The following is a 17,090-nucleotide window of genomic DNA, read 5'->3' as shown; positions in this document are numbered from 1 at the left end:
ATAATGAGTTGCACGAGAAACGAACGCGACCTGGCGGCAGAAAACTCCAATTTTCCATGTGAGCTTCCAGCACAGGCAGATCCCCCCGCTCCCCCGCTCCCCCCTCCCCTCTCTCTCTCTCTCTCCTCTTCCCTCCTCTCGCCCTCCGTTCACATTACGAACATTTCTCGTTCGTCCACTTTATGGATATTTCTCTCTTTATCGTATCGCGATATTTAAAAGTACAAGCGTCGCGCTCGCCCGACACAGTTATACTATACACGCAACGACACGACGCGAGTGGAAGAAAAGAAAATGACAACCTTGAACCTCGAGCCGTTATAGTCCGTGAGTTAAACTTTGACTCGCAACAACTTTTTGCTATATCTCTGTGCTACGTCGAGAATTGCATTACAGACCCTCGTCGCGGAAAAAGTTCGATCACGTGGCGATACGGTGACGATCGGTCGACTCACCTTGTGATGCTGCATGATGGCAGTGGCCTTTCGCTTGGCGGACATATTCAGTCCCCGACGTGAGTGTCTTTCTTTTCCTCGTGGAGCGGCGACCGTGTTTCCGTCTCTTTTCCGCCCCGCAGTCGTTCCCTCCTGTCTCGCTCTGTGCTATTGGCTTATAGGTTTTCCCTTTTGGTTGGCGTCACTCTACTCGCACCCCCGAAAGCACGAATAATCAAAAGCGAAACAAAAGCGGAGTCCGATGTTCTTTTATTCGTTTCACTTCTTTTACTCGATCCCCGCAGCTGTCCTTGTCGTTGGTTCCCAACCGCGAAACGATAACACGAATTGTACATACACGTATACAAGAACGTTGTACAAAGAAAGAGAGAACGTACTTTACGAGAGAGATGTTGTAAATACGTCTCGGAGGCACGTTTTACTCGCAAACTTTCTCAGAGTTCTCGGTTTTAGTTCTGCCTCTTTCCGACACTCGCACACCGTCTCTTTTTAGTTGGACTCGTACACACAACGCGCGCTCTGTCCTTGTCCCGCGCACAACCCGCGAACCTTAAGCTCGCGCACAACAGCACCACGCAGCGGCGCCGCGAACCGCCGTGATAAAATTCCCGCGGTTACCGCAGGTGTCGAGACGGTAGACGGGTGCGAGTGAAAAAAGGGCCGGGTACCCGCACGAAAACTGTCTCGTAGTCGAGCGATTCGACCTTCCGCTCACGTACACGATACTCCACGGACGAGCAGCTACCTCTATAAAGTCCATCGAGCCGATGCAACACTGCCGGAATCGCGATCAGCTGGTCGATCGAAAGGTTCGTACATCACGCAGGGACAAGGACGCACAGATGTAACAGGCAACGCCACCGTTCAAACTTTCGAAATAAAATGGTCGCCTGCGAGCGAGTGTAACGCAGTGTAATCAGTCTCGGTCTTCCAGTCTCGATGAAACGTCACACACTTGGGAACGGTATGCCCGCGAATACACCAAGGACGTACTGTCCGCAACACACAAGTAAACAAGAGGAAAAATGTCGCGCTCTTTCTCGCGCGAGGTACGCTCGTGTTCCTCGTGTGCACGTCGAATGCCCGCGCACGCCGCGAGTTTGAACTGTCGCAAATGGTCGTCGAGACACACTGTGGCGTCGAATCCTTCTCGTGTTCGTTCCTTCTCGTTTATCGCCAATTTCCACTCGATCCGACCGACTCGATTTCTCGTATAACGAGCAGGGAACGCGAATTATGTGAGGAAAAAGAAACGTGTCGTTCCCCCGTTTCTAGTGCGAGTGGTGATAGAGCGCCACGCTCCTAGACGAAATTATAGAACGTCCTCGCATCACGAGCGCTCACGGCAAACTGGCGACTGGCGACGCGGCGGCGACCCCCCTCCCCTCGCCCACCTCATCCTTTCCACCACTCTCCTCACCGCCTCCGCACCGCTCCCCTGTTCCTCGCAACTCCCCCACGTCTCCTCATCCCAACCACGCCAACCTCACTCTACGTTTCACCCATACCCCACTCTCCCTTTCCCTCTCTTTCCCTATCGCGCGCCGGCACACGCTCTCTCTCTCTCTCGCCCGCTCTCTGCCACACCCCCCTCTCTCTTCCCCGTACCCCAGCCCCTCGTCCCGTCTCTGTCTCTCCCTCATGCCGCGCCCTGCTATGACCCGTACCGCTCTCACTCCCCAACGGTCCTCCTCGAACGCGTCAACCCTCTCTCCTTCACCCCTGGTGTTCCTTTCTGGTCTCTATCCCCGTCTCTCTCCCGCAACTACGGTTCCCTGATACCTCATCCTATCTCCCTCTCTCTCTCTCTCTCTCTCTCTCTCCTCTCTCTTTCTCCCTCACTCCCTCTCACTCTGCCGCTATCTCTCGGTTCAGCCAACTGTCCGTCTTCCTTTTCCACCGTTCCAGCGCCCTCGCCGGTTCGCCTCGACCCTCCCCGGCCCGCGGCGGCGGTGGCAGAGCGGAGGCGGTAAGGTAGGGTCTGTCACCATCAGAACACCGAAGGGGCCGGTGGACGGGTAACTCTCCGAGGGAAAGGAGGGATCGAAAGAGGCGCAAGGGGCCGCACACCGGCATCCACAGGGCTTTCGTGGCGAGGGGAGGGGAGGGGGGGAGGGGGGAGAGAGAGAGGCCGGGGGAAGAGCGCGAGAGAGTACCTTTGGCTGATGGGTGTTGGGGTGAAGGGGGACACAGGCAGAGGAGTGTTGCGCTGCGAGGGGGCAAGGGGCGCCGGCACTCATCGGCCGAAGGGGCTTCCACGGGTGTGTTAGGCTTGTGCTTAGGAGGGTATGTGCACGCCACTGCTCACCTCTCTCTCTCTCTGTCTGTTTGTCTGTCTCTCTCTCTCTCTCTCTCTCTCTCTCTATGAACACGTCCGCGTGGCTGTATGGGATACGTGTGGACGGACGATCCGCGCTCTCCGTTGCTAGCCGTCTATCTCTACGCCCATCTCTGTCCACTCTGCCCTCTTTCCCTTCTATACCCGTCGCTTTATCTCTCTCTCTCTCTCTCTCTCTCTCCCGTGTCCACTGCTCGAGCCACGGACCGTGTGTGCGATATCGTTCCGCGAGGCTCCATTATATATATATATATATATACATATATGTATGTATATACCATATATATATATATATATATATATATATATGCGCACCGCGACCTACACGCACGCCGCTTGACGATGACGAGTCATCCACGAGAGGCGAGTCTCGAGTGCGTGTTCCACCACGGCTCTTTAATGGCCCGTCTTTCGAGTTATTAGCCGGACGAGCTAACGGCCTATGCCTCGACCACCTGCGGGCTTGATAAGGGAGAATACGTTCTACGGGGGTGTCCTGCTTTCACTCTACCGGGCACCAGGTAGTATCGGTTTTTACAACGGTCACTTTGTTCACGGTGGCTCTGACTGAATGAAGTCTCGAGCAGAAATACGCGCTTCTTCGCATTACAAAGAAAGAACAATCTGAACTATTCCGTCTATTGGCTACAGTGTGTACGAGGATATCTATGTGTATCTATACATATACATACAGTATATACACAGCTTGAAGTTTTTTGAATTATTCGTGTAAAGAAACTCTAAGTTGTTGCTTATACCGATGGAAGAGATTCTTGAAGAGAATTCTTTAATTTTAATTTTACTTATAGCATATATCGAGTACAATTACAATTGTTTCGATTTTTTCTCTGAATTTACAATCTTCGTCTTATGTTTAGACATAACATAAGCGATATTTTCAAATCAAATGAGAATAATTTATAGGAAACGTGATTTAATTTCCTCATTAAGCTTGTCCTTTCCGAGCCACGATATCACGTTTTATTTGCCAGCGCATTGCAATTAGCATCGATCACATGCACGCGTACAACAGTTCGACGCACGAGGTAGGACAGTTTTCGCAAAAGTGAAGAAGAAAGTAGGAAACTTTACTTTATCTACACAACTGTTATCGTGAAATAATACGAACGAAATGGAACGACGAGCGAGCGAGGGTTCGCTAGAAACTTGATATTCCCTGTCAACATATCACCTGACGTCTCTACACCCTCTACAGGTCGGGACCATCCTCCATTATCTATAATCTCTTTGACGTATCCGCATCAAGAATTGACACTTGAACTTTTACTTTTAATCCTTCCGGTTGACAAAAGGGGCGTCGTAAAAACCTACCGGACCTAACCTAACCTAAAACCAATTATCGCGCGTTTCGTTTCGACGAATGAAAACCAATCGCTCCGATTTACGCCCCCTCTCCCCTCCTCTTTTCCTTACACGTTACAGTTTCGCATCGGCAGTCTAAAAATCGGGCGTAAGTCCAAAGTTCGTATCTCATACGAACGAAGGATCCTCCTATCTTCATATATGGTGACTCAAAAAATTACGTGTCGAAAAAATAAATAATGCTATACAACGTTCAAAATGAATATTAATTTTTCTGCTTTCGTATGAAAGATAATGCGATTTTTCTTAACGAGCCACTTCGAGAAGAAAGTGAATTTTTTGCTCGACAAAAAACACAGAAACACGTACACATACATGTATAAACGTACACAATTTAATTCCAACTCTTCAAAAGCGAGCACTCTTGAAACATCTCCAAAGATACAAATTGATTATCCTTCGATTACGATTTCGACATTCTTACATTCTCTCGAAGGTACATTTTTTTCACCCTGTATCCATCCATAATCAGATTAAACCTTGCGGTGCACCCTTTTTAAACGCGGAGGCGACCGATGAATCGAAAAAAGGAAGGAAGGAAGGAAGGAAAGGGACGAGATTGTTTCTAATTCCTCGCCGCGCCGATTGGGGGCGAGGAGGCTTATCGTACACGCGATAACGATCTAAGCAACAGTTTGCCGCGGGGGCGGAAAACTTCGGGACACGCGGCGCCGCGCATAAAAAAGCTCGAAACTTTCCGGTGAAAGTGCGATCTTCCGCTTTCGATTCGACTACCACCGCCTCCCATCGAGGGGGGCAGCGACACCCTCTCGAGGGTCACGGTGTGTACGTACGAGAGAAATTCACCCGCCGTTCGATCGACCGCCTTTTTTTCTCTCTCTCTCTCTCTCTCTTCAACCCGCTTCTTCCTTGCAAATTCGATTGGCTTCGTTTCGATTCTTTTTTTTTTTTTTTTTTTTTTTTTTTTGAGGAGTCGAAAGGATTTAGGATTTAACGTGATCGTGTGAGTGGAGGCGAGTGGAAGGAAGATTTTGGCCGTTTGTTTGTGATTTGAGAAGAACGTGCAACGAGCCAAGACTTGTTTTATCTTAATATCGCAATGGATAATTTGCGTGTAATTGGATAGGTGTATGCAGTTAACGCGGTATGAACAATTCTCGCGATGTCATGGCAAAGTCGTTTAAGTGTTTTAAGCGATGTGAAAATGTGTGAACACGACACTCGCAAATTGTCGAATTCAGAAATTTAAGGAACTTCCATTCAAATTTTTTGGAGGAATCTCGTGGACTCTATACTCGTGAAGAAAAAAATATGGAAATATTTAATCTCGAGCAATTACCGGCAATCGACATCTTATTAAAATATTGGATTTTATACTTTTTCTATCGAACGAATGATTTTATGGTAATTTTTTTTTTAAAAAGATGGGAGGATTATTCAACTTCTTATTCGATTCTTCGCATTTCTCTTCGCCGCTAATTTTAATTTCTCTCCTGCACTCATTAAAATAAACGTGTAAACGTGTCGTTTTCTAAAATAAAAGTTTACACCACGATGGAATTTTAAAAAGAAAAAAAAAAAAAATCTTGCAAAATTACGATGTTTTATGATAATAACTCGGGACACGTATCCGATCTGAAAATAAATTCACGAATTCATAACGTGATTTCATGCACGCCTGCATTAAATCTCGCGGAAGCTATCTCGAGCACCTGTAAATTCATTCTTCCAACAATAACTTTCAAAGGAAACATACCTGACCATGTGATAACACGCACAACCTATTTCAGCTCTCTGACCTTTAAAAGTCAAAATACGACCTCCGCACAACATCTGTATTATTTTCAACATGGCCACACTCTCCGCTCTTCCATTTCCACACTACAACATCACTTCCATCACTTTATCCTTGATACTCACCTCTTCCTAGTTTCTCCTTGATTCTAAATATTTTGTAAATCCACGCAATCCACGTTTAAAAGATATTGCGCACACCTTCTACACCTTTCTTTCCCGTTGAATGTCTTCATTTACGCGAGGATTTCCTTCCTTCCCCTGCGCTCCGCATATTTTACCTGGATCATTAATTGGAAAAAAAAAAAAAATCACGCGAAACCGACCTTCGTCTTCACGTTCATCTTCCGAATTTCTCATCTTCAGCGAATATCTTCGTCAAAAGAAGATTTCTTCCCATCTTTCTTACCTTCTGTTTTAGATACAATTAAACAAATCGGGAGGAAAATGGTCCCCACGAATGATCCTTGGAACCACGACCACCTCCCCAAACCCTCCTTCCACCGTTTCCTCGTTTACGCAATCCTCTCCCGAATTCGTATCCTCCTCGATTCGAAGGAAAGGCAAGTCGGTTAGAAACGAGTCTCAGGCAACACGAGGCCAAACGAACTTTCTCAAGCCGCAAAAAAAGCCGCGAGGAAACTTCTCCCCCTCCTCCGTGTATATATATATACACGCACGCACACACGTACACACACATATACATACGTACATATCCAACACATCCACACGTACAGGTGTGTATATCCGCGATCGCGAGATATGCACAAGCCCTCGCAACGTGTCATCCCACGAGGGAACAAAGACCACTCGACCCGCCCTCCCCTCTCCCCTCCTCCTCCCCCTCCCCCTCGCCCGCGCGCACTTTCGCAACCGTAGACCGCCCTCCTCGACCCCCCTCCGTCCACCCTCTCGCTATCGAGCAGAGAGGAAAAAAAAAGAAGAAAAAAAAAAAAAAAAAAAAAAAACCACGCGTCCCGCCGTCCGTGTCTCTGAAAGCGGTCGAATTAGATCTATAATACCGGAGAGGAGGGGGAGGGGGAGGAAGGGAGGGAGGAGAGAGAGAGAGAGAGGCCTCCTTCACCTCCTCCTCCTCCTCCTCCTCCCGCTCCCGCTCCCGCCTCCACCCGCTCAGCACGAAACCAGCCACGGCTCGGTATACGTGTGTCCCGTTTTCCGACGCGACGACCATAATGCAACGGATGGGCTGACGTTTGGTCCGGCACTACTCGTACACACCTAATACACACGAGCCGGCGCTCGTGCCACCGTGTACTACCACTGGATCCATTTACGCTCCGCTATCGACGCAAGAGATACGCGCGTGCATTTCGCGTTCCATGCACACCCGTATAAGGTATACACCGATTGTGCATGTACACAGAGCACACCACACCGTCTACATACTACTCTGCTGCTGCTGCTGCTGCTGTTGCCGCTGCTGTTGGTCAAAAGTACGTAACGCGGTAAAGGGGATACGTATACAGGGTGTCCCTGTATATAGAAGCAACTCTGATAGTAGGACCCATTTCTCCCGCTCCCGTTTTATTAACGAGACTTTTACCGACACTTTTACGTGAAAAGTATACACGCATTGTACACCGATTACGCGCCTATATACCTCGATCCCCTTTTCTTTCGCCAGATATCGGTATTCGGATATATATATATATATGTATATATACTTAAGAATTGTGGATAATTTGGATGAATTTAGTAGCGTCATTGGCAATGCTATGGATAGAATTCGAACATTACCATCGAACCACACCGCGCTACCACCGTGTATACTACACCAGTTTCGCGTGCAACCTGGCGGTTGTACACACTGTCGGTGTCGCCTCGCCTGCACCTTTCCCTGTGTGTCCGCGCGCGGCTCTGTGTACACAGTGTGTCATCTCGCGAACGAACAAAGTCCACTCGGCATTAGACACCCTTGGTTTCTGAAGCCTTGGGCGGTACGCTCCCCTACCCTTCTCCCCCGGCACCCCTATGTATCCCTCTCTCTCTCTCCATTCGACCCACACAACCTTCCCTCCTCGACACCCTCCTTCCCCTCTCGGTCACCATCCACCTTCACCCTAACTGCCTCCTCCCTTCGCCTCTCCCTCTCTCGCCTTTCTTCCTACCTCTCCCCTCCCTTCCCCATCCTCGTTCCCTAGAGCAGCCCCTGCCAGTTCTGTCCTCCCGCCCCCGGCTGATCCTCCTCGACGCAGCCCTACCCACCCCGCCGGCCCCTCGCCCGTCCACCGACCCCTGTGTGCTCTGACGGCTGTGCCGCCTCCTCCTCCTCCTCACCTACCTCTCCCATTCCTCCCCTCGTCAGCACGCCGCTGCTCCTTCACAAAAAACCCAAGTCCAGTGTGGGCGCAACGGGGGGTTACTCCCTTCGCCTTCTTTCACCCTCCTCCTCCTCCTCCTCCTCCACGTCGTGTACGTCGTTCCACCTTCGCCCCCCCATGGAGCTTCGCTCGCCCTCCCCAAGCGGTTTCCCTCGTCGTCCCTCTTTCCGAGGGAGTCTCATCACGCTATACCTTAGACCGATGGTGTTGTGTGTGTGTGTGTGTGTGTGTATATATGTTTCTTTCCGTCGCTCGCCGCCTTTGTCGGTGCGTCTTCGTCCCACTCCGCGCGAAGGCCCTTCTCTTTGTCGCGCTATATCGGAGTTACGCTGACACTCGGAGCTTCTTTTCCTCTTTTTTTTTTTCCTCTTCTTTACGTCGGTGGCTACGTCTTTAGGATCCTACCTACGTGGCGGCAGCAAGGAGGTAGCGACTCTCAACCCGAGTCGATGACTCGAGCGACCCGTGCACGTGTGGCGTGGACGAGACAGATCTTGCAAATGATGATAATCGATCGAGGTGAAGAAAAGTCTTATTAAATAGGCATCTCGAATATCTGTCTTAAGATCCAGTTCTATAATGCAACGTCGAGTAATTTCAACACACCCACTTTTCCCTCGCGGAGAGGGGGGGCATCGTAAAACAGCCGTAACCTCGGCCATTCCAGCGGAATTCCGTTTCGATCACCGGGGGAGGGGGGGAGGGGGGAGGAAGGAAGGGAGTATCGATCAAAGGGAGGATGCGTGTCTCGTGCGTAAGACGAACACGGGGATCTCTTTCCAAGGAATAGGGTATAGGCGCCCTTATTGCCTCTCCACGAAGTTGGAGAAAAAGAGAAAGAAAGTAGGATCAAAATGCAAGTCGATCGTTCGAGTTTTCGATTTTTGATTGATTGGCATGGCGTACATTCGACAACACGAAAAATTCCTTTTTCTATCGGACCTGATGGGGGATAGGGGAAAATTGAACGTTTGAAAATTATTCCCTCGATTGTGACTCCTCCTTGCGAAAGGAAAGAAAAAAGAAGGAAGAACGAGAGCCGAAAAATTCGTTTTCCACGCGCGGAATTTGGAATTTCGTTTCGCTAATGAATGGCGAATTCGTTTATTTTGCTGGCCAATTTCTCCCTTCGCGACGAGGAGATTTGCTATTCGTGGGATACGATAATTGGACGGATCGTCTTTTTCTCAAGATCGCGAAAAAACGGCCGGTCTCCCTTTCCCCCTCCTTTTAATCTTATCCTTAAACACCGATCCAATTTCCAATCGTTGCGATTCGATATCGAATTATGTTGATACCGACGCCAGATTATACACACATATACATTCCATCCATCCATCGCTGATCAGATTTTTTTCCTTCCCTCGTTCAATCCCTGTGTATCGCGTTTCCACGAGAGAAGAGGAGGGGAGGGGGGAGGGGAAAAAAAAAAAAAAAAGAAAAAAGAAAAAAAAAGGAGGAAAAAAATATTGAGCGGTCGCAGTATTTCACCCCTTCGCTTTGTCAAATATTTTTGTTTGCCCGCTCTCTGTTACACTGTCCAATTTGCCCGCGTTCCTGTCATATGGAGAACCGGAGGGATTCCCCCCCCCCCTCCCACCCTTTTTTCTCTTCTACTCTTTTAAGCTGTTTCGTTACATATCTAAATGAATCTTGGATGGGGGTGGAAAATTGATATGGACATTGAATTACCTAATTTCGCGCCCTCCCCCTCTCCCGCGCAAGCGCAACTTCCACTAACTATTTTCCTTTTAATCTTGTTGATTGTTTATTTATTCATTTATTTTTTTCCCCTTTTATTTTTCCTGCGAAGCAAAATAATTCCTTCCACGATACCCGTTCGGATATATTTTGTTTTTTATGCTCATGTATCGTTAAACCGTGCTCGCACAATTCCAACAATTCCTTTCTAATTCCTCTTCGAGACATGTGTATATTTTCGTCCTTTCCACTCGTTTCCAATTTTACATTTATATATAATTTATTTATATGTAATTGTGTATCGTTTGATGATAATGATTAATGAGTAGTACAATTAGTAGTACGGGTAAATTGATGGTAACGATGGATAAGTTCTCTTTAAAAACAGGCGATACTAAGAAATTCTTGTTTGTAGCATTTTGTTAACTCGTGTCGCATTAAGTGAAGTGAATGCAAATGAGAAGATGCGATACGATAGAAATATGCGTGCTTCGTCTAAAGATTGTTGTATAAGCAAGGTTGCATGGAATAATTATCGCAATTTTTCCATTGAAATTCCATTACCTCACGAACAGAGGTAGCCGCGCAACAATGTTGAAAAAGTGTATCTACCTTTTCTTCTTATACTTAACACTTGCAATCGTTTGCTCGTTTCCACAAAATCGCGAAGCAAACTCCAAATCTCCTCGTCATTTCCTTCTTTCGTTCAAAACAACGTCACAAAGCATCTCGCCACAAAACAAAAACCTAAATTTACTTTCCATTACTTAATTACTCGCAATCATTTGTTTCCTGTCCACATTTCAAAGCAAGCCTCCGTTCCCTCAAATCCCTCGTTTCATCAAAAATCATCAAGCATCGCAAACACACAACCAATATATATTACATTTTCCATTACTTATAACCATTTTGTCGTTTCTACGTTGCAAATCAAACTCCACTTGAAATTCCTCCTTTCTTCTATTCATAAAGCACTCAATACTTGCAATAATTTACTCGTTTCTACGTTTGTTAAAGCAAGCAATTTTCACCTGAAATTCAAAGATCATAAAGCATCACAAACAGAAAACCGATACATTTTCCATTACTTGTACTCAATATACTTATAACTTATTTACTTATTTCTATGTTGCAAACCAAACTCCACTTGAAATTCCTCCTTTCTTCTATTCATAAAGCACTCAATACTTGCAATAATTTACTCGTTTCTACGTTTGTTAAAGCAAGCAATTTTCACTTGAAATTCAAAGATCATAAAGCATCACAAACAGAAAACCGATACATTTTCCATTACTTGTACTCAATATACTTATAACTTATTTACTTATTTCTATGTTGCAAACCAAACTCCACTTGAAATTCCTCCTTTCTTCTATTCATAAAGCATTCAATACTTGCAATAATTTACTCGTTTCTACGTTTGTTAAAGCAAGCAATTTTCACTTGAAATTCAAAGATCATAAAGCATCACAAACAGAAAACCGATACATTTTCCATTACTTGTACTTACTTACTTATTTATGTTGAACCAAATCATTAAATTCCTTTTCATTCATAAGCATTCATACTTGCAAATTACTGTTTCTATGTTGCAAAGCAGCAATTTTCACTTGAATTCAAAATCATAAAGCATACAGAAACCATAATTACTCTCTATTAACTATTTCTTATTTCATTTAAAGCCATCTTTCATATATCTTGCAATAATTTACTCGTTTCTACGTTTGTTAAAGCAAGCAATTTTCACTTGAAATTCAAAGATCATAAAGCATCACAAACAGAAAACCGATACATTTTCCATTACTTGTACTCAATATACTTATAACTTATTCACTTATTTCTATGTTGCAAACAAAACTCCACTTGAAATTCCTCCTTTCTTCTATTCATAAAGCACTCAATACTTGCAATAATTTACTCGTTTCTACGTTAGTTAAAGCAAGCAATTTTCACTTGAAATTCAAAGATCATAAAGCATCACAAACAGAAAACCGATACATTTTCCATTACTTGTACTCAATATACTTATAACTTATTTACTTATTTCTACGTTGCAAACCAAACTCCACTTGAAATTCCTCCTTTCTTCTATTCATAAAGCACTCAATACTTGCAATAATTTACTCGTTTCTACGTTAGGTAAAGCAAGCAATTTTCACTTGAAATTCAAAGATCATAAAGCATCACAAACCGATACATTTTCCATTACTTGTACTCAATATACTTATAACTTATTTACTTATTTCTATGTTGCAAAGCAAACTCCATTTGAAATTCCTGGTTTCTTTGATTAACCACAAAAATCATAAAGCATCACAATATATTACTTAATTACTTACAATCGTTACTTGTTTCTACGTTACAAAGCAAACTTTATTCGAAATTCCTTCTTTCCTTCGTTCAAAGATCATAAAGTTAATTAATAATTACGATAATTTAGCATATGATTTTTCTGTATTGAAAAGCAAACTCAATTTCTTTCACTCGAAGCATCCGCTCGACCTACTAAACAGTCTAAACTAAACATATCTTTCATCGAATTTGCACGAGATCAAACCTGGCTCCATCTCGACCGAATTGGAATTCACCTGAAACGAAAGGTTTCATTCCATTCAAAAATCCCAATATAACGATTCTCCGTTCAACAACACTCACAACCATTTCCTTCGTCCGCAAACCAGGCGACGACGACGGTGGTGGTGGCTCCTCCATCGGCTAAATAAATTCCTCGCCTCTCAAAAATCGGGAAGCATCTGCCGCCGGAGAAGGCACGAGCGACGATGAAAGAGGAGAGACCGTACCTCCTCCATCGTTGGCCACCGTGGCCAGGTACCGCGGAGTCCACCAGGTACGTCTCCCCCTGCGTGGCAGGCCCCTCTCTGCTTACACGCAGGACGTGGCGGGGCCTAGATATATGTCCGAGTGGCGAGAAAGAAACGTTCAGCTTTGCCATCACACATGGTGGCCACGTTGCCGCCTCCTCGGCTCCTCGCCTCCTCCACCTCTAATGTATTCCCCGCCGTTAATACCCGAGGAAGGCTCACCGAGGCCGTTCCGTCTCCTCATCACACGTGCAAAGACTCCGTGGTCCAACCTCTCTCCTTCTCTCTCTCTCTCTCTCTCTCTCTCTCACGTCGATACGCCGTCTCTCACCTCTCTCGGGGGTGAGAGAGGCTTCTTTTAATAGCGCTAGAGAACAGGATCCGTCGCTTTCACGAGGCGGCGTGCACGAGAGAGAGAGAGAGAGTCGGGATGACTTTCAGCTCACGCCAACTTTTTCCTTCCCTTGATTTTATGGATGTCTTTTGTGTCTTGCTTAGAGAAGACCCTTTGTCCCGACCGTTTCAGGTCGTTCCTCCTCAGACGAGGGGGGGGGATGGTCGACTCTCTTTTCCCGGTTTTCAGGTTTCTTGGGAAATTAGGTGGACCGATAGTGGTGGTGGTGGTGGTGGTGGTGATCGTGGGGGTTACGAGATTGGGAATAGGTGACCTAGTTTCTGCCGCTGGGCGTGGATCCTCGCTTTCAACGATATTTCCTATTTTGGACGGACATCTCTTGATCAAGCTGGGGATAATACACGTTGCTCGGGAAAAAACTCTATATTATCATGGAACAATTGTAGCGGAGGAGAGTTGTTTAATTGTTTAAACAACAAGGGAGTTCGTTCGAAATTTCTCGAACGACGAGCGGCAAGGGAAAGAATTCAAGGATTCCTCGATTTTTCTCCAAGTCGGATCATCACTCGATTAAGCCGGACAATCCTCCTGCTCCGCCCCTTAATTAACACCCGGCGCAGAAACGCGATGGATAACGAGGCACATCGTTTGCACAGTGTCTGTTCCGCCCCCCCCCCCCTGGAGAGATTCCACGCTTTTCATACACGTGGAATTCGGCGATGCATCAAATTGCTGCTTGCGTTGGATTCCACCGTCCCTCCCTCGAAATGGCCAGGGAATACCCGAAGTTTGACCGAAGCTGCACGAAGACCCGTGGCATCGCTCACGATGGATACGGTCTTAAGTGGTGGAATCAAAAAAGAATTGCGCGATTAGTTTATTGGAAACGCTTACAACGATTCGTTTCAACGCATCGGTTTAAAAAGCGATGAACGGAAACGTTTCTCCTATCCTCCATTTAAGGAGGGGAGGAGTATGGACGCATAATATTCACGCCTCGAAACTCGGCAATTGCGAAAAAATTGGCGCTGAGTTTCTCCAGAAATTCATTCGTCCGTTCAACGAAGCAAATCGAATAATTCGAAAGTTAGGTCGAAAGATTTGTCCCCGCTGCTTCGATAACAGGAAGCGCAGGCCTCTCGATGACAGGCCTCGCGTGTGGTACCACCACCCACCACGTGAACGCGACCAAGGCTCCGCCAGCAGAGGGAACCGCCGGTCGAGCGCGTATAAACGCCTCGTTCATGCCTGCCATGATGGAACGGCAAGCTCCAGCTTCAAAATTTATACAATTTTCACACCGATCGAACGCTCCTATCCTTCATCAAAAAATCGCGGCCGAAAGGAGAAAAGGAAGGTTGCCCCTTAAAACGAGTGTTAATTGCCCGTAAAACTCTTCCTCGAGAGAGAGAGAGAGAGAGAGAGAGAGAAGAGAAAAAGTGAAATTTAATCAAGCGGCCAGAAGGCACAGTACTCTCGTGCGTGCGTGCGTGCGTGCAGCGATGCACCGCGCGCGTCCCACGAGGAGAGAAGCCCTCCCTCCTCGCCCCTCCTTCCTCGCTCCCCCCGCGCCATAAACGATCGCACGCGCGAAGGGCCGACTCGCCTGCCGTTCGTAAATCTGTCAGGGGCAGCGTTTACGACGACGGGGCATTAATAATAAGCCCCGCCGCTGATGTAATCTGTCAGAAATTCGTCGAATGCGCGCACACCTCCCCCCCTCCCCCTCCCTTCGATCCGCGGATTTTCATGGAGAGAGAGAGAGAGAGAGAGAGAGAGAGAGAGAGAGAGAGAGAGAGAGAGAGAGAGAGAGAGAGAGAGAGAGAGGAGAACGAAAATTTCCACCCTTTCCCCCAAACACGTTTAATACATTCACAGTATTTCGGGTACGAAGCGTTCTCGAAAGTTGTATCGAGTTGAAACGCGTGCAGGTAAATTCGACGGGAATAATCTAATTAGTCGGTGCTCGCGGATTACAGGGCGAGAGAGAGAGAGAGAGAGAGAGAGAGAGAGAGAGATGATTTTTGTTTCGAAGGAAGGAAGGCATTGAAAGGCATGCGAATAGGTAGGGTTCGAAAATTGTGAAAAGTTTTGAAAATTCTTTTTTTTCTTTTTTGGAGCAACGTTGCTAACGACTTTTAAGAGGGGAGTGGAGGGGAAGGTGGCGCCTTCTTCTCGAAGTCGCGAGACGACGCGAGAACCTAAGCTCCGTGAAGCTCTACCGCAGTGCGCAACGGGTGAAAAGTATGCACGCTCCACTTTCGGGTTGCATTCGGGTTTCGCGGCTTGGTGCAACTTGGTCAGAGGGGTGTTCCGAGTCTTCCCCAAGTTTCCTCCCCCCCCCTCTCCCCCTCCCCCCGAAAAGGCCTGTTTCGTTCGAGAGAACTTTTCCTCGAGCGAAGGAATTGCGGGAATTTCACTTTTTCCCTCGATTCTGTTATCGTTATACCAAATTAAGGAAATTCTACATCCTTTATACATCCTTTTCACCTTCACTTTCACTCCTTATTTTCATCGTTCTCGAAAAGAATCGCTAATTTGAAAAATCCAACGTAAAAGTGACGAAATTATTCTCGAACGTTTCGAAAAGACAGAGAGGGAGAGAGAGGGAGAGAGAGAGAGAGAGAGAGAGAGAAAGGAACGAGAGAATGACACTAATTTAAAGAAAAAAAAAAAAAAAAAAAAAAAAAAACCGTACTCCTCCTCCATTTATCAACCATCCGCATACTTACACAAGTGGCGAACCAGCCGATCGACTCCCCCCTCCTCCCCCCTCCCCGATAACCGAGCAGCCGGGTTCGGGTCGCTCGCATTAAAGCTGCAACGCAGCTCGAGCGCGCGGCGCCAAAAACAGTGGCATTTCGCCGTGGCAAAAACGGAAAAGGAAAATCGATAGCGCGGCGGGGCAGCGCAGGGCGGTTGGGGAGGGAAGGGCACACGGCGGCGTCACACGGCGTGGACAAACAGCTCACGGCACACGACCGCGTCCCATTTTCGCATCCCTGCAGTACCGACCGTGCTGCACGAAGGCCAACCGACTACGCGCGGCCCACCATTTCACGAATTTGTATGCGCGTTCACGCGCGCGCTCGCCTCACCGTTGCGTCCCACGCCGCGAATACGGGAATGCGACAGCCGGACCCCCGGCTCTGCCCGCGTTGGGGGCCAGCACTGTTGCCAACGCGATAAAACCAATCGGCGAAATAACCGCGCACGCATACCTTTCCGTCGCAAACGCAAACGAGGGAGGGCCTTGCATATAAACCATACCGATACCAATATCGGTTTGATACGTCAGTTTGGAGGAAGGGAGGGAGGGAGGGAGGGGGGGGGGGTTATTTATTTATCGAGTGTTTGCGGTAGATGTTGGAACAAAGAGTTAAATAAGTTGGACTAATTTTGCTTTTCTTTTTCTCGCTCGATCCTTTTCAAATTTGTCGAGTTGAAGAGAGGGGAAGGAGGGGAGGAGGAGGAGGAGGAGATTCTACTTGACCTGGAAACTAGAGAAATAGCAATTGTTACGAATAGCTTGGCGCAAGGATAATAAAGAGATAAAGTAGAATTTAAGAGTGAACGTATGTAGATGCGAGGAGGGGACGTGTGCAAAGTTCCAAGGAAAATCCGTGACCTATATATATATATAAGGGTCGGTGGACCAAGAGGTTTTCAAATTTTCTCGAAATACGAATACGAATGTACTTGTTGATTTATAAGACTTTATAATTTCAGATCAAAATTCCTCTCTTTCGTTTTCTCTCTCTCTCTCTCTCTCTCTCTCTCTCTCTTTCAATCGATCCTAACTCGAAAGCAAAAAGCAGATGATCAGCAGATGATCGCTCGTTGATACGCATAATACGCAATTCACGATCGAAACTTAAAGCATTAAAAGCGGTTACACGAACTTTTCAACGATTTTCCCTCTCACCCACCCACCCATAT

General features: G+C 46.9%; 1 protein-coding gene and 1 long non-coding RNA gene across 5 annotated transcripts in view; one reads left to right on the top strand and one right to left on the bottom strand.

Moving 5' to 3' along the window:
- The window catches only part of LOC100866411 (nucleolar protein 4-like), a 108,447-nt gene extending 106,640 nt beyond the window's left edge, over window positions 1-1,807 (bottom strand). For 3 of the 4 annotated variants that reach the window (XM_086917449.1, XM_086917450.1, XM_086917451.1), the window contains exon 1: window positions 456-1,807. In XM_086917449.1, coding sequence (XP_086773575.1) covers window positions 456-500 — 45 coding nt within the window. In that variant the 5' untranslated portion in view covers window positions 501-1,807. The remainder of the gene's footprint in view (window positions 1-455) is intronic. The other variant, XM_086917452.1, reaches the window with a different exon arrangement.
- Window positions 1-17,090, top strand: part of LOC147658518 (uncharacterized) — a 193,540-nt gene that overhangs the window by 61,625 nt on the left and 114,825 nt on the right. The gene's annotated exons all lie outside the window — the stretch shown is intronic.

Source organism: Apis florea, unplaced genomic scaffold (assembly GCF_048593485.1).
Source record: "Apis florea isolate Af1SG1 unplaced genomic scaffold, ASM4859348v1 contig_2201_pilon, whole genome shotgun sequence".
Classification (NCBI taxonomy): Eukaryota; Metazoa; Arthropoda; class Insecta; order Hymenoptera; family Apidae; genus Apis; species Apis florea.
The sequence above is the reverse complement of the archived record's forward strand: the minus strand, read 5'-3'. Positions and strand labels throughout refer to the sequence as shown.